This window comes from Manis pentadactyla, chromosome 5 (genome assembly GCF_030020395.1).
Source record: "Manis pentadactyla isolate mManPen7 chromosome 5, mManPen7.hap1, whole genome shotgun sequence".
NCBI classification, from domain to species: Eukaryota; Metazoa; Chordata; class Mammalia; order Pholidota; family Manidae; genus Manis; species Manis pentadactyla.
This window is the reverse complement of record NC_080023.1, coordinates 32,888,863-32,912,523: the sequence shown is the minus strand read 5'-3', so window position 1 is coordinate 32,912,523 and position 23,661 is coordinate 32,888,863. Positions and strand designations below refer to the sequence as shown.

At 36.2% G+C, this 23,661-nt stretch overlaps 1 protein-coding gene across 1 annotated transcript in view; it reads left to right on the top strand.

The window, feature by feature from the left end:
• Positions 1-17,782, top strand: part of SMIM14 (small integral membrane protein 14) — an 86,124-nt gene extending 68,342 nt beyond the window's left edge. Inside the window, exons 4-5 of the mRNA XM_036908503.2 lie at positions 11,005-11,147; positions 14,661-17,782. Of these exons, the coding sequence (XP_036764398.2) occupies positions 11,005-11,147; positions 14,661-14,693 (176 nt within the window). The 3' untranslated portion in view covers positions 14,694-17,782. The remainder of the gene's footprint in view (positions 1-11,004; positions 11,148-14,660) is intronic.
• The last annotated feature ends 5,879 nt before the right edge of the window (positions 17,783-23,661 follow it).

Genomic DNA, 23,661 nt, shown 5'->3' with positions numbered 1-23,661 from the left:
GGTTCCATATGAATTTTAGGATTATTGGCTGTAGTTCATTGAAAAATGTCTTCAGTATTTTGATAGTGATTGCATTGATCTATAAATTGCTTTGGGCATGATGGCCATTTTGACTATTAATTTTTCCTATCCATGAGCATAGAATAGATTTCCATTTATTTTTGTAGTCTTCAATTTCTTTAATCAGAATCTTACAATTTCAGATTACCAATCTTCACCTCCTTGGTTAGGTTTATTCTGGGCATTTTATTCTTTTCGATGCAATTGTAAATGGAATTGTTTTCCTGACTTCTCTTTCTGCTAGTCTGTTGTTAGTATATAGGAACACAACAGATTTCTTTGTATTGATTTGGTTTCCTGCAACTCTGATGAATCCAGTTATTAGTTCTAATAGTCTTTTGGTTGAGTCTTTATGATTTTCTGTATATAATATATAATCTGCAAATAGTGACAGTTTAGCTTCTTCCTTATCAATTTGGATACCTTTTATCTCTTTGTGTCATCTGATTGTCACTGCTAGGACATCCAGTACTATGCTGAGTAAAAGTGGTGAGTGTGACCATCCTTGTCTTGTTCCCAATCTTAGAGGAAAAGCTTTCAGCTTTTCACTATTACATATGATGTTTGCTGTAGGTTTGTCATATATGGCCTATGTTATGTTGAGGTACTTCCCTCTATACCCATTTTTTTTGAGAGTTTTTTATCATGAATGGATGTTTAATTTTGTCAAATGCTTTTCAGCATCTATTAAGATTTTTATCCTTTTCGTTAATGTGTATTATATTGATTTATGAATATTTTACCATCCTTGCATCCCTGGAATAAATCCCACTTGGTCATAATGGATGATCTTTCTGATACATTTTTGAACTTTCATTTGCTAATATTTTATAGAGAATTTTTGCATCTATGTCTGTCAAGCATATTGGTCTGTAATTTTCTTTTTTTGTGGTATCTTTGTCTGGTTTTGGTTTTAGAATGATGCTTGCTTCATAGAATGTGGAGGTATTTCCTCCTTTTCTAATTTATGGAATACTCTAAGAAGGATGGGTTTTAGCTCTTCTTTAAATGTTTGGTAGAATTCAGCTGTGAAGCCATCTGGACCTGGAATTTTGTTTTTTTGGGTTTTTTTTTTTATTAGGTTTGATTTCATTGCTAGTAATTGGTCTGTTCAGATTTTCTCCTGGTTCAGTCTTGGCAGGTTGTATTTTTCTAGGAAGTTGTCTGTTTCTTCTAGGTTGTCCAATTTACTGGCATATAATTTTTCATAGAATTCTTTAATAATTCATATTTCTGTGGTATCCAGTGAGTATTCCTTTTCCATTTCTGATAATGTTTGTGTGCTCTCTCTTTTTTTCTTGATTCAGTCTGGCTAGCGTTTCCTATTTTGTTCATTTTCTCAAAGAACCAGAACTTCGTTTCATTGATTTTTTTCTACTGTTCTATTCTTCTCTGTTTTATTTGTTTCTACTCGGATCTTAATTATGTCCTGCCTTCTACTAACTTTTGGTTTCATTTCTTCTTCTTTTTCTGGTTTCTTTAATTGTGCATTTAGACTTTATTTGGGATTGTTCTTTTATCTTAGATTGGCCTGTATTGCTATGTACTTCCCACTTATGCAGCACCCCACAGATTTTGGAGTGATATATTTTTGTTTCCATTTGTCTGCATATATTGCCTGATTTCTGTTTTAATTTGGTCATTGATCCATTGATTATTTAGAAGCATTTTGTTTAGCCTTCATGTGTAGGCTTTTTTGTTTTCTTTGTGTAATTTATTTCTAGTTCCATACCATTGCCTGAGAAGTTGCTTGATACCTTTACAATCTTTTTAATTTGTTGAGGCTCTTTTGTAGCCTAATATGTGGTCCGTTCTGAAGAAAATTCTATGTACACTTGAGAAAAATATATATACTGCTGCTTTGGGGTGGAATGTTAAACAGATATCAGTCAAGTCCATCTAATCTAATGTGTTGTTCAGTGCCTTTTTCCTTATTTATTTTATGTTTGGTTGATCTGTCTGTTGATATGAGTGGTGTGTTAAAGTCTCCTAATATGAATGAGTTTCCGTCTGTTTCCCCCTTTAATTCTGTTAGTATTGTTTTACATATTTAGGTGCTTCCGTGTTGAATGCAAAGATATTTATAATGGTTATATCCTCTTATTGGGCTGATCCCTTTATCATAATGTAATGTCCTTCTTTGTCTCATTACTTTCTTTATTTTGAACTCTATTTTGCTTGATGTAAATACTGTTACTCCTGCTTTTTTTCCCCTATTATTTGCATGAAATATCTTTTTCCATCCCATCACTTTCAGTCCGTTTGTGTCTTTTGGTCTGAAATGAGTCTCTTGAAGGCAGTATATAGATGGGTCTTGTTTCTTTATCCATTCTGCCACTGTATGTCCTTTGATTGGTGCATTTGGTCCATTTATATGTAAGGTAGTTTTTGGTAGGTATGTACTTATTGTCATTTTCTTAATTGTTTTCTGGTTGTTTTTATAGTTCCTCTGTGTTCTTTTCTTCCTCTATAATACTCTTCTCTTGTTATATGACCGTTTTCTTCATTGTTGTGATTGAAATTCACTTTTTTAATATTTTGTGTATTTATTATAGGCCTTAGGTTTGTGGCTTCCTAACTATATAATGGTCTATATTAAGTTGATGACTGCTCCTTTTCAAACACAATCTAAAAGTTCTTCTTCCTTCTCCACACTTTAAATAGTAGTGTCATAATCTGCGTTTTTTGTGTATCTCCTGACTGATTTTGTGTATAGTTGGTGTTAATACATTTGCTTTAATTTTGTACTTAAGTGGTTATTAATTGGTCTGCTACCTTTACTGTGGGTTTATTTTCACTGGTGAAAACTATTTAGCTTTAGGAACATTTTCATCTACAGCAGTCCCTTTAACATATCCTGTAATGCTCGTTTAGAGGTTATACATTCTGTGAGCCTTCATTTATCTTGAAATTGTTTAATCTCTTCTTCACATTTGAATGATAATCCTGCTGGGTAGAGGATTCTTGGTAGAAGGTCCTTCTGTTTCAGTACATTAAATATTTCATGTCATTTCCTTCTAGCATATAAAATTGCTGCTGAGAAGTCTGCTGACAGCCTGATGGGGTTTCCCTTATAAGTAACCTTTTTTTTTCTTCTCTCTGGCCACTTTGAGCACTTTCTCCTTATCCTTAATCTTTGCCATGTTAATTTTTATATATCTTAGTGTTGATTTCTTGGGGTTCTTTTTGTTAGGGGCTCTCTGAGCTTCCATGACCTGAGTGTCTGTTTCCTTCCCAAGACTGGGGAAGTTTTCAACAATTATTTCCTCAAAGAGACTTTCTTTCTCTTTGTCTCTCTCTCCTGTTGTCCCTATTATGCCAATATTGTTTCATTTAGTTTCACACAGCTGTCTTAGCATTCTTTCACTTCTAGAGATTCTTTTTTCTCTCCTTCCTCAGCTTCATTGTTTTCCTGTTTTCTAATTTTCTTCTCATTGATTGTCTCCACTACTTGTAGCAATCTGTTATTCATTCCCTCCATTGTATTTTTCATTTCAGTTACTGTATTCTTCAGCTCTGAGTGGCCTTTTTTCAGCTCTTGTATCTCTTTGTTGAAGTCGTCCCTGAGATCTTCAATACTTTCTTGCAGATCAGTGAGCATATTTGTGACTTTTACTTTGAAATCTTTATCAAGAAGATTGGTGATCTTTGTTTCATTTAGCCCTCTTTCCTATGTCTTATCCTGTAGTTTTGTTTGGAACATATTCCTCTACCTCATTTTGTCAGGGTTTCTATGTTTCTTCCTTTGTTTTAGATGGATCTGCCTTGCTTCCTGGTCTAGAGAGTAGTGGCTTATGAAGAAGGCATCCTGTGGTGCCCACAAGCCCAAAACTCTTTACTTTTTAGTGCCTGGCTGTTCTTTGTAGTGGAGTCCCAGTTGCTCTTCTTGGGCTATGGGCAGAACTGCTTTTCTGTCTCTGTGACAGCAGTGGCCTATTTCAGTCCTCTGTGGCTTCTGCTGGGTTCATACTGTCTGCCCTGCAGCAATGACCACTGGGCTAATGGGGTGCATGGAACAGTTGTGTAGCTGCCATCATGTAGTCACTAGGTGGCAGCCAGTCATAAGGGGGCTTCCCAAGGGGAGGCAGGAGTGCTCTGAGCTGATTCCTGCAGGCATTTCCATAGGTGCACTAAGACAGGGTTGAGAAAGCTAGGAAAGCCTCCCTCTGCCTGCCTGGCAGCAAAGTCTCCCTTGACCTGTCAGGCAGCAAAGTGCACACTGCTGAGCCAAGTAGGCCCTGTTGGGTGCACAGGGAAGCACCTCAGGGCTGAGCTGCCAGCAAGGGGATGGAGCATTTGGGACTCCCAAGACTGCCTGAACTGTTGGGCTGAGGGAGGGCTGGGGAAGTGTCATCAACCCACCCTTTTCTGTTGCAGACACAGCTCCATCCAAACCTTGCTCTTCTAGTACACCTCCTGCTGCTGGCAAATCATTCAAACTGCCGCCTTTATCTTGGGTCTGTGGGACTGGTGGAGCATGCCTGTCCTCCACAGGTAGCTGGAGTGTCAGCCTCCCAGAGCATTCCCAGCTGTCCCTAGTATCCATCACTGCTAACCACCAGAACCCAATGCATTGTGGACTCGTGTTCCCAGAGCATGTCTTCAGCGCCATGTGTGTAGAGTTCCTGAGTGCCTATCCTCTCTCCACTCTGTTCCTTTTCCTCTTGCCTGTGGGCTGGATGGGGCAAGGGCTTGGGTCCCGGTAAGTCACAGCTCTGCTGCTTCACCCTTCTCTGTGTGGTATTCTCTTCTTCCCCAGGTCTAGCTGGTCTGTTCTGCAATCTTCAGGTTGTTTTCAGGGTAAGATGTATTTGCTTTAGTTGCTTCCATGGTGTATGTGTGGGAGGAGATTTCTGCCTTGCTTTCCTACTCTGCCATCTTTTTCTCCCCACCCTGTATTTCTTTTTATATCACAATATCACAGTACCTGTTTTATTTTCTATGGTATGTTACATGTATTTGAGATTATCTAATTGGTTATAGGGCTCATTACTTCATGTGGTAGCAGGATCTAGCTGCAGTGTGTTAGCAGACCTAGTTGCTTCATGGTTCTTTATATTGAGCTAGTGATATCCTCCCACAGTTTTGCTCTCTAGAGCAGTATAGAACAAGTGTGCTCACTTTTCTGAAAGACTGCCTTTTAGGTAAAGTGTTATATGAAAATAGCTGTATCACTAACTTAATTTTGGAGTAAGTCAACTAGAGAATGGGTAACTATACTGAAAATAATGTAATTACTGTATTCAACCCAAAAACTACAGGGGTAAATCCTCTTGGTACCAGTGCACTTCTTTAACAGCTGTTCTTTTTCTACTTTCCCACTGGAAGCCTAAGTTTATAGAAATAATCCCTAAAGATCTGCCAGGTTCCAGATCCTCCTTTTCTGTCTCTCTTCATCTTTTTCATGTCCAGCTAAGTTAGTAGCTTCATTGTGGTTATTCCATTTGACAACTTATTTGTAATGTTTGCTAGTAACCAGACTTAAACCTTAAGCAAAATGGAGCACAGTTTTGGCATACAAAGTCCTTTTTTACAATTTTATGATTTGGCGTCTTTCTAGAGCACAGAATAAAACATATTTACCCTCTTAAGGCAAATAATTTCCAGGCAATGAAGGATCAGATTTATATCCCCCATGTGATTAAGCCCCTTAATATTTATAAGTGACAAAAAGCTGTCACAATAAAAAACCACAGTAGCCAGATCATTTAAGGTCCCATTTACCTCTCTATACTGACTTTAAAATAGCTGTTTCTGACATTCATTTGTATTAGCTGCATACAGTGTCAGGGAGTTTGAGTGGCATATCTCTTCTAAGACTTCATAAAGAAGTGGTTCTTGTCATAAGCAACTGCAAATAATCAGAGAAAGCTTACTGTGAACCCCTTCATCCTGTTTCTGAATATTTCAAGAAATCTAAGTCAATTCAGATACCCAGTATCTCCAACTCCAAGATATTTTAGGGCAACATTTTTGTTTAATTCAGTTTAGTTAATTTTTTACATTAAGTTCACAAACCAAGAAGTGTACAGTGAAAAATTGTCTTTATTCATATTTGTCCATCTACCCTGGTGCTATCTCCAGGTATTATTCTATGTATCTTTCCAGAATATCTTTATGCATGTACAAACAAAAGTATACCTTATTTGCCCCCCTCTCTTTGTATGCCCCCTTCTCTTTGTACACACTGTTCTTCATCTGCTTTTTTCTTATTGCCAAAAACAGCATATCTCATGGAGGCTTCTCTTAGCATTTTTTACACTTTCTTAGCATTCCATTGTACAGATGTACCATAATTTATTAATCAGACACTCTTGGCAGACATTTTGGTTTGTTTCTAGTTTTTTGTTAATAACCTTAGACTATATGCCCATGTGAAAGTATATTCTAGAACTAATCTTAATTTTATGAAACTGCTGGAAACAGAAAAAGATTATGATCATGAGGTTCAGTTTTAATTGGTTTAGCTATTATTCTTTATTCTGAGATGGGCCTTCAGTTATTAGAGAATAAAGAAAAGATTTTAATAAGACTTGGAGGTTAGGGAAACTATCCACTTAACCTTTTAAGTAAAACAATCCTGCATACCACTACCCTTCAGAAATTTTAGAGCATCCTTACCTTCTTTTTCTCCATCTTCTCTTTTCCTGCTGTCAGTTCAGTCAGTCACCAAGTGTGCTTCCATCCTAGTACCATTTGGATTTGACCCTTTCCAGTCCCATTTCATCATATTACCCAAATATTCATGGAAGTATCTATCAGTACTCAGACTTTTCTGCCCTCTAATTGATCCTAATATTGGTATGACTAATGTTTATTGAACACTTTTTGTATACCAGGCACTGTGCTAACTGGTCTTCTTCATGCACTGACCATTTCAATCCTCACAACGACTCTGTGTAATGATGTAATATTTCCTTTTCACAGGTAAAGAAATTGAGGTACAGAGATTACTTAACTAGAGGTGGTGGAGTCAGACATCTATGAGATGGTGTCAGTTCTTACAAAATTAAAGACCTAATTTAGAGGAGAAAGAGGAAACCACTCCTACAAACAAGAAATGGTACCCAGTGCAGTGAAGAAAGAAAAGAGTGGGAGGAAGAAATGGAGACTTTTACAGAAGAGAAAGGGATATAGGGTATAGGTGAATACATGGAGATTAGTTATAATAACATGCCAGACAAAGAAAAATAATGAATACTCCAGAAGAACTGAGTTTGCAAAGTTGGCAAATGCCACCAGCCAAACTAGCACTGGACTATTGCATCAGGTTCATTTGAAAGCTCTTAAAATATGGTCGGTTCCTAACCCCACTCCTGAGCTGCTCCTGAATTAGATGGCAGGGCCTTCCAATCTGTGGTGGTGGTATTGTTGCAGGCTATTCTAATGCATATGCAGGCCAGAACACCACTGGCTAAAGAATAAAAAAGATACGGGTTTGACTCAAGTAGAGTATGCTTTCTTCTGAGAAATAATAAGAATTAATATTGATGAGTAGGGCTAAGTCATATGAGGAAAGGCCAGGCTGAAGAGTCCAGAATTGAAACCGCAGGCAGTGGAGAGTGAGTCACTGTGTTGGTCAGCAGCAGTGTTTTATGCAGACTTTTTAGCTGTAATCTGCAGAAAGGAAAGGCCACAATAGGAACCACGCTAGGAGATAGTTGCCGGGAACTACAGTCATATTTTCTCTATGAAACTCTTAAATAGGAGTGGGCAATTTGTCAGGGTTGCTTTGTCCAGAAATATGAATTAGTAAGTTTGTGAACTGAGGTTTAACTCCCTGAAGAATCTTTCACTTGCAAAGACTATGAAAAACCAGAGGACCCTCTTTCCAAATTGAATAACATAGAAATTGGTATTGGTGTTACACTTCTGGTCTATACAATTAATCTAGCATTTTATTTGAGAGAGTCTGGCACTATAAGAAGTGACAGCATATAAAAGGCACAGTTAACATTCTCTGACTAAATTTAAAGAGTCTAGTTCTACCTCACAACTAGTTATAAACTTATTTATCAAAAATCCTTTTTAAATCTGTATTTCCTCATTTTACTACCTACCACTAGGACTAATAATTTTCAGGGGTCTGTCTCACTCTTTGATATTTTCAGAAATTATGATTTAATTCCTTCCCCCCCATTTCTTCATCTATAAAATGAAGATACTATTGTTCCAGGCATAAAATATAAGATCGTTAAAAGGATTATGAGAGATAATGACTGGTTGAAAGTAACCACTGAAATTTTAGGTATTATTTAGTATTAAAAATAATAGGTATTTGCTTTTTAAAAAAACCATCACTCCTGGAGCACAAAATTAGAAGAGGCAAGAGTGGGTATGGGGAGATGAGTTAAAAGAAGCCGTCACAATAGACCAGACAAGAAGTGATGATAGGGTGAGCAAGTGTGGGCAGATTTTAATGAAAGTTGGAAGTAAAATTGAGAGAAACTTCATAGTGGATTAAATATTTGAGAGAACAAAAGATAATTTCACAGGTTTCTGGCTTAAGCAGCTTGATGAATTCAGGAGTCTAAATTTGGTGGGGCATGGAGGGTAGGGCAGTGGGAGATGCTCATCATTTTAGTTTGCGATATTGAGTATGTTAAGTGAAAGTTGGGATTTAGTTACCAACATTGTTAAGAAGCTGCCAAATACTGTTATGTACACCACAGTTTAAGAACTGTTGATGTGAAGATTTTAAAACAGAACTAGTGATGTGGATAAATATTTGGATATTTGGGTCTGAAGTTCAGAGGAGTCAGAGATGGGTACAAATTTAGGTGTGGTCTTCATACAGAAGGTAAAATGAAGCCACTGGTGGGGATGATAGAGCAGGAAGAGAAGGGAACCTAAGACTGTCCGTGAAGAATTCCAAAATTTAAAAGCCAATAAAAGGAAAATAAGCATGTAAAGGACTGGCTAAGTGTTGGGAAGAAAATCAGGCAGAAGTAATGGCACAGAAGACAAAAGAACATGTTTTGAAAAGGAGAGAGTGGTCATGGAAAATGAGGACTAAGATTACCCGTTAGACTTGGCAGCATAGAGGTGTCATAGGTGGCCTTCTGAATGATGATGGGGGTGGATAACAACCCGAGGAGTGAATGGGAGGTAGTAAAATGTAGACATAAATGTGAACAACTTCAAGATGTTAAATTAACTTTGGTAGCTGGACAGAGAAAGGGGTTGAGGGAAGGATTTTCCCCCCCCAAAAGATGGGAGAAATTTGATCATGTTTAAGTGACTGTGGGATGGCTACAAAGGAGAAGGGGGTGTTGAATACACAAGAGAGAGGATAATGGATAGATCTCTGATAGAGCAATGGGATCCAAAGCTCCAGCTCCTTGTTTATCAAGGGAGGCATATTTAGTATAATAGGAGGAAACAAGGAAAGGAATATATATATATATATATATATATATATATATATATATATATACAGAAAAAAAAGTGCTGGTGCATTTTGTGGTAAATGATGCAATTCTGGGGACCCTGAGTACTACGTTAGCTGTTTCTGGGGAAGTGACTGGGATTGGAACAGAGGCTTCATTCCTGTCCAGCCTGCTTTTGGGCCAGCTCAGCTCTTTGCTTGACTTTGTCCTCTTTGGTCACTTAACCTTTTAGCTTCAGTATTGCCACCCATCCCTCTCCATTCTTTTTTTCCTCCTCTTCATTTAAAAAAAAAATTTTTTTTCAACCTCCCTATTTATTTATTTATGAGGCACATACAATAAAATGCACAGATCTTAGCATACAGCTTGATGAATTTTGACATGTACATACATTCGTGTAATCAGCACACAGATTTAAGATATCAAACATTCTCACTAAGTGTCCACCCCCCTCACCTATTTCTTCCTTCCTCCCACTTCCCTCTTCAATAGCAGCCACTAGTCTGTTCTCTGTGTCTGTGAATCAACCCTTCCCTTTCTTGGGAGTGAGCCCTGGGCCCATGGACCCCCCGTGTAGTGTACTGGGTTGGTTTCAACATTTTCTCTGAATTTCTTTTACTTTTTCCTGAGGCAGTGAGACCAAAACCAGTCAAGAGTCTGATTGGGCTATTTTAGTAACCATCTAGAGATACTATGTTTTTCTTTAGAAATCTAATCTTTAATTTTCATTTCTGATCATTGAATTTTCTAATATACTTCAATAAAAAATCTGTTTCTTTTATTGGAAATTTGTTAAGCTCATACCATGGCCCAGGCACTGTGCTAGGTAGGCACTTTTTAATCTGAATTAAGTAAGAGATGGCTTCCTGAAGGAGTTTGGAAAGACAACACACACATCTGACTTTTTTCTCTTGATAAATGCATAGACTTTCAAATATCTAGATCTGGATCCAACTTCTTTTTGTAAAAAAAGAGGCCAAATTAATATATTTTTGTTTGAGAATATCAGTACAGTGATCTTCAATTTATATATTGTACAACACAGATACTCCCTTTTCCTTAAGTTCTGTTATTTTTTCATGTTACTTCTATAATTAAAATACAGAATCCCCCCACCCCCAAAGTAAAGTGCTTTACTGTATACAGGTGGTCTTAACCTGGGTTCTGTACATCTCAATTTATCTATGGATTATGGCTTTGTGGATCCATGAACCTTCCACAATTATATCCAGAATTGAATGTATATACATGTATTCCTATGGTAAAGAGTCCTTAATTTTTATCAAATTCTCAAAGAATTCTATTATCCCAAAATATTAAAATATTTATTTATAAGCTTTGTCCTACAACTATTCCATACCATTTATCATTTTGATTTTCTCACAGGAGGAAATTTTCTCATAATTGTACTTTTTAAAATTCTTAATACAATTTTGATATTAATACAGTATTTGAAGTTGACATTTAAACATTAGAATTTGTTTTTACGTTTATCTAACAGTACTATAACCATGCTACAGTTCTAGTTGCAAATATATTTTTTGTTTGTCCTCAGTACCAGGACCCTCTGGTGATAATGGCATGAATATTACCATGATCTTAATGGCCTGGATGGTTATTGCAGTGATCTTGTTTCTACTGAGACCTCCTAATCTAAGAGGATCCAACCTAACTGGAAAGCCAACAAGTCCCCATAATGTAAGTGTTCTGTATTAGACATCCATTTGGGTGGGGAGACAGGAGTTGCCTGAAAAGGGGCAAGAGTTTGTTTTGACTGAAATATCTGAATTAGCAAAAGGAAAGTTAACTCATGGGGTAAGCTCTTCTTTTGTAGTCCTAGTAAATCTTGCAAGCCCAAGTGGCCTAGTTTTTGTAGAGTGATGTATAGAAAGTACAAACCAGAAGCCCAAAATCTTTACTCACATGAAAAACATAAAAAAATGATCTAGTTCAGTAAGCCATGAAACCATAAAACTCTCAGAAAAAAACATAGGCAAAAATCTCTTGGACATAAACATGAGCGACTTCTTCGTGAACATATCTTACCGGGCAAGGGAAACAAAAGCAAAAATGAACAACTGTGACTACATCAAGCTGAAAAGCTTCTGTACAGCAAAGGACACCACCAATAGAACAAAAAGGCATCCTACAGTATCAGAGAATATATTCATAAATGACAGATCCGATAAAGGCTTGACATCCAAAATATATAAAGAGCCCATGCAGCTCAACAAACAAAAAGCAAATAACCCAATTAAAAAATGGGCAGAGGAGATGAACAGACAGTTCCCAAAAGAAGAAATTCAGATGGCCAACCGACACATGAAAAGATGCTCCACATCGCTAATCATCAGAGAAATGCAAATTAAAACCACAATGAGATATCACCTTACATCAGTTAGGATGGCCAACATCCAAAAGACAAACAACAAATGTTGGCGAGGGTGTGGAGAAAGGGGAACCCTCCTACTCTGCTGGTGGGAATGTAAATTAGTTCAACCATTGTGGAAAGCAATATGGAGGTTCCTCAAAAAACTCAAAGTAGAAATACCCTTTGACGCGGGAATTCCAGTCCTAGGAATTTACCCTAAGAATGCAGCAGCCCAGTTTGAAAAAGACAGATGCACCCCTATGTTTGTCACAGCACTATTTCCAATAGCCAAGAAATGGAAGCAACCTAAATGTCCATCAGTAGATGAATGTATAAAGAAGATATGGTACATATACACAATAGAATATTATTCAGCCATAAGAAGAAAACAAATCCTACCATTTGCAACAACATGGATGGAGCTAGAGGGTATTATGCTCAGTGAAATAAGCCACGTGGAGAAAGACAAGTACCAAATGATTTCACTCATCTGTGGAGTATAAGAACAAAGAAAAAACTGAAGGAGCAAAACAGCAGCAGACTCACAGAACCCAAGAATGGACTATCTGTTACCAAAGGGAAAGGGACTGGGGAGGATGGATGGGAAGGGAGGGATAATGGGGGGGGGGGGAAGAAAGGGGCATTATGATTAGTATGCATAATGTGGGGGGGGGGCACGGGGAAGGCCGTACATCACGGAGAAGGCAGGTAATGATTCTACAGCATCTTACTATGCTGATGGACAGTGGCTGCAATGGGGTTTGTGGAGGGGATTTGGTGATGGGGGGAGTCTAGTAAACATAATGTTCCTCGTGTAACTGTAGATTAATGATACCAAAATAAAACTGATAAACATGAAAAAAAAACATCTAATTCATAATAATCCACAGCAGTATTTCTCAAATCTCACTACCCAGTTCCCCAGTTCTGCCCCCCTCAGAGTTGATCCCTTGCCTCTCATACTTCCAGTTCCCCAAACTCTTTTACTAGCTACAATTTAGAATTCCTCCCACAACTTCATTTTCTCCCCTTCCTCAACCCAACTATTAAATACAATAGAGACATGAGCCTGCCTGTCTGCCTAAATTCTGTTTTCCCAACCTATTTCTCCCAAATTCATTCTTCCAGTTCTGCATCACAGTAGATCATCCAAGCTGGCAAAAGGAGAGGTAGGAATCATTCATGTTGATAAATCTTGATAGTCATGATTACAACTATTTTTAGAACTTTCTTAATAAAAATATGATAAAGTGACCCTATAGGGAGTTTTCAGTACTTCTTTAATAGAACTTCCATTAAATTATTTCTTTTTTAATCATTTCCAGAACCAGTATTTATATACTTTTTCTTTTCCATTTGTTTTGGGTATTATCTCTTTAAAAATATTTCCATGATGGGTTTACTTGTTTAACACCAAATTATCCTACTACGCCTCCAACTTGTGAAATTCCCTAAATAATTGCTACTTTTCCACAACTTGTATTGTTAATATAAGAAAAGTGTTCAGTTAGCCTAGCTTCTTACATAGGAGAAAGCAAATGTGCAATGTTAATTGGTCAGTGCTTTGGCTTCTTTTAGGAGTAGAACATTTAGGTATGTAGCATGCTAAATAAAAGAAGGTATCATTAGCACTATTAACAAGCCTTACATTTATTTTTGTTTTTTTCTTGGATGGGGGTATACATAAAGCTTGTATATTGTCTTGATAAAATCAAGACTTAGCCTTTTTTCTCTCTTTGTATATAGCTCTATTACTTTCATATCAAAGAGCAACCTCTTCAATGTGTGGAGCTAAAGAAATAGAACCTAATGAGCTGACTTAGAAGCCATTAAAAGTACAGAAACATAGAGTCCCCTGAACCTTGGTTCATTGTAGGCCAGCAGTTCTAGGGTAATAGTCCCACTGCCCTAGGCATAAGCAAGAAAACATACTAATTCCAAGTAGAAAGATCGGTCATCCTCAGTGGGGCCTCATATAGCATGTTGGAGTAAAAATAAATGGAATCCCCCTGAAGATTCCTAAAAGCTCTGATCTTTCCTTTACAATTCAGGCACTCTCTATTGCAAACTGGATTTATTGGTTTATAAATCAGTAAATCCAGAGCTTGGGTGAGTGTTTAGGAAGTTTAACATTGTTATCCAAGACCCAGTTTCTTTCCTCATACCACCTCAGACCTTGGAAGGAGGATGGGTGGGAAGGGAGGGATAAGGGGGAGGAAAAAGAAAGGGGGCGTTATGATTAGCATGCATAATGTGTGTGTGGGGCACGGGGAAGGCTGTACATCACGGAGAAGGCAGGTAGTGATTCTACAGCATCTTACTACTTTGATGGACAGTGACTGCAATGGGGTTTGCACTAGGGTAATAGTCCCACTGCCCTAGGCATAAGCAAAAAAACATACTAAGGTCGGCTCCTTCTGTGATCACAGGATGGCTGCTAATAGCAGTCAGAGCCACATGCTTCCTTGTTGGCATTCTGTGGTGAAAAACAAGTCCCCAGCTTCACTTGGACTGGACTGGACTCAGTAACGTTAGCAAGAGGAATGAGACTACCTTTATTATTGAAATACCACCTCTGGCGCTGTCAGGGAGAGCAGTTTCACCCAAATCATACTACTGTTACACAAATTTCCTCTTTTCCATACCACAGGGAAGAATGAGACAAATGTTGGTGAATCACAGTGTTAAACTAGTGCTCTCTTGTGTAAAAACATGAGAAGGTTCAAATAAATAAATGATTTGGGATTGGGGGGGCATGCTCAGTTCTTACTATGTGTGTTAAATTGGTTGCCATGAGACTTAAGAAATTAATTCCATAATTTCTTTCTTTCTAATGCCAGGGACAAGATCCACCAGCCCCTCCTGTGGACTAACTTTGTGATACAGGAAGTGACAATAGTTAACACCTTGCACGACCAAATGAACGAAGATGACCCGAGTACTCTTAACACAATTAGAAGTGTTTTCTTTTTGCATCTGCAAAATGGGATGGTATAGTTTTCATGAGCTTCTAAAAATTTCACTTGCAAGCTTATTTTTGCTTCCTATGTTACCACCATTCCTTTTCATGGTATATTTGAGTAAATGATTATATTTTTTAAAGTTACATGGGCTTTTTTAGTTATCCTAAATGTAAACATTCCACTCATTCTATTTGTTAACTGTGATCATAATTTTTGTGATTTCTGGCCTGATTGAAGAAAACCCAAGATCTCTGCATTTAAATATTTTAAATAGTTTTGTAGGTTTTAAAATTGCTCTTTTCACAATTTAAAAAGTCACTTGAGGTTGTCTGAGATTGTGTGAAAGAAAATTAGAAACACTATATTTACATTTGCTTTGGTAGTTTATTTGTGGGTGACAATTTTCTCTAGTTCTTGGGACTGTGGCAGCCTTTGGAATATTTTATAAGTTATAGCTGAAATCTATCATCCACCATAGCTGGCTTATGTGACTAGAAAAGCAGGAGAGACAAAATGAAATAATTATTTAGTGAATGTTTTTTATTCCCATAAAAATGTCTAATATTAAGAAAACTTTAAATAAACATTTAAATATGGTAGATGATTTATAGTCCATTATGTGACATTTGTAAGCCATTGCACTAGCCTTACAAGGTTCATGAAAGGAGGAAAAAAGTTAATTCTTTCTGCCTTTGCCAGATATAATCTATACAGAAATAATTTAAGTTATAATTTATTTTTTGAATGGGTGCCTCTCAGGAAGCTTCTGTTCTAACACTTACTTCCCTGTTAAGTGAAACTATCTTAAAGTTGCATTGGGGTCTTGTTTGGTTACTGAAATTTGAATGCTTACTGGCTCTTTTTTTTTTTTTTTCTTATAAGAAAAAAATTTGAGTCTTTTGTTATCCTTCTGACCTTAAATATTTAATGAATTCTTAATTTACAAGACGGAAAAAGGAGGAAAATGAGAAGCAATCAGATCTTTTTCTTCCCTCATCTCATTCTTGTTTGGGAATGGGATGAATCAGGGTGGAGAGGAGCATTAATATAAGTAAAAATTTTGAAATGTACAAAAAGTAGAAGGCTGCATTGTTTTGCCCAGTTTGAAAGAAAATTCATAGAAATGGCATTTTTAGAAAGTCTGCATGACTTTTGTGATTATAGAATTTTTTCTTAGGAAGTGATTACAGATGACCTGTGGTACTAGAAGTTTTTTTCTGTCAATGTAAGGATTTTTTCATCTTAGAACAGTCTAGCTTTTCACTGTATCAATCTGAGAAATTGTATGAATCAAGTAAACTTCTCTTTATCTTTGTACTGTTTAATAGAGTCTCTTGATAGAATTGTGTGATGCTCTTAGGGTATTTTCCCCCCTTTATTATGGTTACATTCTAGGCCATAAACATTATAAGGGCTTCATTTCATCATATAATGCACTATTGACTACTTGGATTCCTCCTGTGCATCTTGGCTTTGTGCTCAACTTCTTGAAATAATATAATCTACTGTTAATTACTTGTGCTAATTGAGGGGTATTATAACACACGAAAGTCAAATCTGGATAAATGAACACCACAGATTTAAGGTTTTTTTCTCTTGCCGTGTCCTACTGGAAGCCTTCCCAACTCTATAGCTATTTAAAGCAGAAAGGGTAGAATGGCATAAAATGTAGCTAAATACCTGTAAGCATTCTTTTTCTGCCCTTGCCTCCTGAATTTTGAAGGCTTGCACATACATCCTAGCAGTCTATTCCCTAAGCTGCTAGAAAGCTGGTGTCTAGCAGAAATACTGATGTACTCACTGAATCTACAGTTCACAAATAATTGAGGATTGGTTTTGGTTGAAGATGTGGCTGTGACATAGAAACAGAATGTCTGGTGTGTTAGCTAGAGACCTGGAAATCTTATTCTGGAAATTCTTATTCTTGGTTCTTCACATCTGTCACATACACTTAATTGACATTACATCTAGAATACTAACCTTTTTCTATATGGATCATCTATTTAATTAGTAATAAAATTTATTAGTGAAATATTTAGTCTTCAGTTACCTCTAAATTCTTTGCGTTCCTGAAAAAGACAGTGTATTACTGCATATAAAGGATTCCTATCAACCTAACAAGTAATTTATATCATTCTATTTAATTCTTAAAGCTTCTAAACGTGGCCTTCTTATTGAGCACACTCTTATCATTATTTGGCATGTGACTACAACCATTTTTCAATAATCTGGAAAAACGAGAGATAAAGCTTCACATTTTAATCACTTTGGCTTTCAAATATTCTGCAAATACCATTAAGAGTTCATTTTGGTTTAGAGTCATTTAATGTTGTTTTAAGCAAAATAATTTGTTTTTGCTTTCCATATGGAAAAAGTTAACATTGGAACTGTATATAGTAAAAGATTTTATCATGTACCTATCCAAGCACCATCCCAAACTCAGCAGGTTATATTTTAAACAGCTTGCAGAGATTTTCCAAAATAAGCTATTAAGTTCAGCTATTCCATGGTTACTTTTAGTGTCTTTGTTGTATGTCATGTGATAGTGTTTATGAAATTACAAAATTCTTAATTTTCAAAGGAACCTTGGAAATATATCACTCTGAATGAAAGTCTGTCACTCTAAATGAATATGTGCTAAAATTTGACCAGCTCAGCTTAAGACAAAAAACAGCAACTTGGAGGAGAAATGAAGAGAGTTTACAGTTAGTGGGTTAAATTTTTGTTGTTGCAATAGAACGTTTAGTCTTAACATAATATTTCTAATTGAAAAGTCATATGTATTTGTTACCATATCTGATGATTACTTTGTTAAAAGCAAAATGGGTCATATGATATATTAAATCTTAATTGCTGTTTTTAAATGTTTAATCATGCCAAACAAATCATGTCTGTGCCATCCAGGGTTTATTGTAATCTATTAATGAGTACTTGGATTGGGGTAAAGGGCTTGTACTATGCACTTTTTATTAAAGAATAAATAGAAAATGTTAGTAAAACTCATTGTTTTCTGTTTGGCTTTTGTGGGAAAAGAAGCAGGCTTTTTTGCTTAGTAAAATGTTAACATCCTTTATTAAATAGTTTGTCAGGCTTTTTACCATAACCTAACTCAAGACATTCTCCAGAGAAAACTTCTATGTTATAAGAAAAATATTTATAGAATAGCAGTATCGGGCCAGTATTCAGAAGTAAGGGTTCTAAGAATCTCTAGGAAGTTAGATTGCAATTACATTTCTTTCATTATTATTTTTTATTTCTTCCTGAAATACAGGGTTAATAGGTATTTGCTTTGAGGGAATAATATCTAATAGTGTTAGTTATTTAAAAAGACATGTTACCTAAAAGGAGCTAGACATGTAACTGTACTAAAAACACAAAAGTGAAAATCTGCCTTTGCTCTGTGACCTGGAATGCATCCATATATTAAAGATTATTAATACCCATATACATGTAAAAAGCATAAAATTGCTCTGGCATGATTATGATGTCAGTGTTTGTATGATACTTAAGTGTTATTTAGAAATGGCAAAATTTGTGAAAAACAATTTCCTGGAGAGAGTGAATGATTTAAATCTAAAATTTGTTATGTAAATGTCAGTGAATATCTGAATCCCTAGTATAATTAGGTTTTCATTAAATGACTGCAATACAGTTTCTCTCCCAGAAAATGGAATTCTAATAAAATAAGTATTTTGCTTCCTGCCATTTCATCTGATGGTTTTCTCAGTTTGAAATCTCAATGTATGGAGTTGGTTCTCCCCCAAGCCCAAAATGTTCCAGAAACACCAACCATGATTATTTCTCATACTCAGATTTTTTTTAAACTGGAGTTATTAATGTGATCTTTTCCCATGGGGAACTTAATTTTGCCCATCATTTCTCAAACAAATGGACTTTGTGGTTCAATAAACATTTCAACAAGTGTTTATATTGTCTATTGCTTAACTGTTAATGCTTTAAAATGAATGTTACTCAGGATTAGATTACAGAAGCCATTTTAAATAATCAGATGCAAAATTAAGATGTCTTTTGAAAGGGAGGTGGGAGATATCTGGAAGGCAGGGAAAACGCCAGGGGTATAGAATTATGTGTGTAGTTTTAAGAATAAAGCAACTTCCCTATCAAATACTATCCCCTTATACAAAGCTCTGCTTATTTCTAGGAAATTTAGGAATGAGAAAATTATTTACAATTCTTGCAGTAACAGAGACTTTACTTAAATATCTGATCCTGAACTGCTCATAACCTCAGACACTCATGCTGTGTCTTGATTAATGGATTTGAATGGCATTGTTTCTATTTGTTTTGAAAAACTGAGCAAAAATAAAAACCACAAATACCACACAGGGGATTCAAGATTATAGAATAAGTCTCCTATTAAAGAAATGAATCTGTTATGTAGTCACTCATTCATTCAGTGCCACAGGAAGAAGCACTTTATATACAAAAGCATTATGGTCCTGGCCTGAACGCAGCTTTCCCTTACAATTAATTAGTATGTAAACATTAAACTTTGGAAGTCTGGGTGCCTTAAAGAGGATTCCTTACAATTAATTCAGCAAGAACAAGTTTGTGGTTACAACATACAGAACAGATATAAATCTGACACCAGAGCCTACATCCCCAACAAATGGGTTAAGATTTACATCCTTGCTATGTCCTTAGCCTTCAATTTTATCTAACAACCTTTTCTTAATAGACTATGTTTTACTCTGTTTTGTCTCACATGGCACTTCTGGCACATCCTTTTACTTTCCCAGAGTGATTAGCAGCGATCTGCTGAAAGCTGGTAATCTAAAGCTTCAAGCATGATTCTGGTAGCCAAAGCTAAAGCAGAAAATAAAAGTAGTATTTCAAATTATAGTTGGATTAAATAAAGTAGTATTGAAAATTACAATTTCTCCACTAAAGAATGGATAGGGCTAATACTCCCCCTCCACAACATCCAATAATTTTTTAAAATTCTGTAACTATTTTAAGAACTCAGAGTCACATAAATAGGCAACAATTAAGTTTGATTCCTTGTGCTTTCCTGGATCAATAGTTTCTGATGCTGTTCTCTAAAAGCATTAGAGATATTCAAAGGGTGTTTTGTTGAAGAAAGACAGCTGATAATTGGTATTTTTAATCACTTATTCTGTAATTTTCATCCAGTTTTTCAAACTTTCATTTTTATTGTAGCAATCTTATATGCAATAAAAATAGTATTGTCAGTAGTGTTTAGCTGTAGGAGAAAAAAAGCTAAAGTAGCTTTGTGTGAGCCAAGCATAATGTTAAGGTAAACAATTCATTCAGCTTTTACTTTTCTAACAACGAGAAATTATGCCAGAGGCTACAGCATATATAATTGCTTATAGTGATTCTCAAACTTTCTGGTTTTGGGACCCCAAAGAACTTCTGTTTATATGGGTTATATCTATTAATGTTTACTGTGTCCAAAATTAAAACAACATTTTAAAGTATTATTTTAAAATAATAATTCAATACATGTCAATACAAATATTTTTTATGAAAAAACCATTTTCCAAAATGGAAATTTAGTGAAAAGAGTAGCACATTTTGGGGCATCTCTTTTACTTTGTATTCAATATGTTGTAATATGTTCCTGTATTGCAATATGAAATTGTATATGTATTAGTTTTCAATAAGTGAAAGACTAACGTGTCATGTCAAGCAGCCTGGGCCTTAACTAAGAAACACAAATCATGTGACCCTTGGACAGCCCAGTTAATTCAGAGCAGTACTTTACAGAAAGCTGAAGTGAGAATCAAATACTTGGAAAAATGCTTTGTAAAGTCCTAAATAAATAGTGTTATGTAAAGGCCTTCACTATCCAACACACACACCCTCCCTTTTCAAAACCTTAAATTTCAAAACCTATAGAAACTATAGGTTTGAAACTTCCACTGAATTCCCATTGGAAGAAATTCACCCTACCAGAAATGGACAATGGCACCTTTAGGTCAGAGCCTTGCATATGAATCATAAACATTAAAGATTAAAATATTAAATGTCATAATTTCCTTGAAACCAATATAAGACTGTACATCAACTATACTTAAGTAGAAAAAAAGTTTCCGATCAAGATTTTAAATCCTTGGAAGGTAAACTGGAAAGCAAATAAATTTTGACTAGTAGATTAATAAATCCATTGCAAGAGAAGCTAGAGCAAACAGACTAGTAGTTCTCAGCTTTGGCTGCATATTGCACTCACCTGGATAACTTAACAGACTACTGACATCTTGGCCCCACACCTCAGAGATTCTGGTATGGCGGTCCTTGGTACGGCCTAAGTGTCTACAGGTGATTTTAATAGCAGCTAAAGGTGAGACTCAGTGACCATAAAGAATGCTAAACCTTGTGTTTAGTTCTAGAGATGAAAAGCAAAACAAAAGCAAAAATATTATTTCCATACTAACTGACTTAAATGTATGGGCAGGGATTTAACTGAAACCCTGCCTTCTCCTGCAGTAGAAATATTTTTAATAGCAATAGTCACACTTTTTCCTGATGCCTAAAAATAATGCTTTATATTTTGTCTATTTTTTTTCTTGTGGAGGTGAGGAAGGGAGATGTCATCCTTCATGGATGGCTCTAACAGAAGCTCATTCAGTTCATGTTAAGTCTCTATGTTAAAAAGGAAAAAAAAAGTCAGAAAACAAAAACCACCACCACCATATAAAAGGAATATAAGTGGGATTATTACTTTTCAGGGAATTGGATCAAAATTATGTTACTAGGATATGCATTCTTCACATACCTAAAATTTCTGGTCCTCAGAAAATTTCTGTGGTGGTAGTAAGGTCATTTATTTTTAGTCCCTGCCCTCAAGAAGTTTATATTCTATTTACAGTGGACAAATACAAAAGCTAACAAATAAGATTTAAGAATATTTCAGGGACTGCTAATTACTAAAAAGATGTTAAAATAAATCATAGCTTTCTGAAAAGATGATATTTGAAACTTGAATGATAAGCCATGCCAAGATCTGGGCAGTTTCCAAGAGAAAAAACAAGAAGTATGAAGGCCTTGAGATTGAAATAGACTTGGCATTTTCAAGATACCAGGTTAAGGAAGACCTGTACAAAATGAAATCAGATGTCTAAGATCTATTATCTTGTATGATCTTAGAATCCAAAATAAGGACTTGGATCTTATTACATATATAAAAGCCACTGGGGCAAAGCGGGGAGATGTAAGATCTTAATTTATGATTTTATAATCTTGCTCTAGCTGCTACATGGACAAACTTCTTCAAGAAGAAAGGCAGGAAGGTAATTAGCCACTGGAGTCCAGATAAGAGATACTAGTGGCTTTGACTAAGGTTGTGGTAGTGTGGATTATAAAAACAGGGCAGATTTGGGATATATTCTGGAGGTGAAGCCAATAGGCCACATTGACAGCTTGGCAGTGAATGAAAGGGAAGATAGAAAACATGAATGACATCTAGTTTGGGGCTTGAGCAACTAACTGAGTGATTGATGATACAAACTGAGATGAAAAAGCTTTATGGTAAGGGAAATGAAGAGGAGAAGAACTAGACTAGGAGCAAATAGGTTAACTTGCTGGAAGAGAGAGTCCAGTGGCTAAAAACAGATAGACAAATTATCATTCACGTGACAATTAAAGAATATTTGCAGTCTTCAGCTGAAATGCTTGCTTCACGTATTCAGAGCTGAGACTCTATCATTGCTCCACTGACCCCTACAGCGGTGTTTCTCAAACTTCTGGTCTGTGGTCCATCCAATGATGTTCTGCTCTGTGTAGTCAAAGATAGTTCACGACAACAACACTGGGCCAGTGTTCAAGCCAGAAGGGTGGAGGGGAAGAAAGTATGGAGGACCTGTCTCTTCATTTAAGGGTTTGTCCCAGAAATTGTACATATCCCTTCCATTCACATCATCTTAGCCTGAACTTGGTCACATGACTGTACCAACAAGAGGCAAAACTATGTAGCCTTCATTTTGGGAAATATCTGCCCAGCTAAAATTTGGTTATTTTATTACTAAACGAGGAAAGTGTGGCTTTTGGGGTCAGCTGGCAGTAACTACCCCAGAGGAAAAACAATATTTCAGTGCTGGCTATGATGATTTTGAGGTGCCTACTGATTGGAGCTAAGGTTCTATCATGGAGATAAAAATGAAAACAGAACACAGATAGTATTTGAATCTTTGGGACTGGAAAAAGTCACTTAAAGAGAGAGTGACATCCAAGAGAAGAAACCCCAGGACTGGGACTAGGGGTACAACAATATTTAGCGCTCTGCTACAGTAAGAGGAACCAACAAAGTAGACTAAGAAGGAGAATCCAGTGAAAGAGGAAAACCAAGTGAGGTAAAATTCTATGGATAAGTCAAATCACAGAGATAAGAGTTAAAAATTTTTTTAAGATTATTTTTTTAATGTTTTATATTGAGGTACATACAGTAATATGCACAAATCTTTGTGGATAGCTTGGTGAATTTTGACATGTTTAACTATGACCCAGATGAAGATATCAACCATTCTAATTTTTTTTCTTAGAGAATTGAACATTTTAGCAGGATTCACAGGTAAACTTGATAAAAGATGTTTTGATGGAGTGATGGGGATGAAAGCCCAGCTGCAGTAGTCAAGGAAAGATTTAGGGATAAAGAAGGAGAGTTGAAGTACAAGTAACTCTTCGGAGGAATTTTACAATGAATGGGAGCAGAGAAATGGAGCAGTAACTTAAGTGGGATATATGGGTGTCTAAGGTGAAAGGGACAGGTTTTTATTGTTGTTTTACTGAGATGAAAGATGAAGAGTACCTGCAGCCAGGGGATAATAGTCATAGAACTCTACTTCCCTATCGTGGTGTCACCCCTCTGCTGGCCTCGGCACCACTATTATGTCTGAGA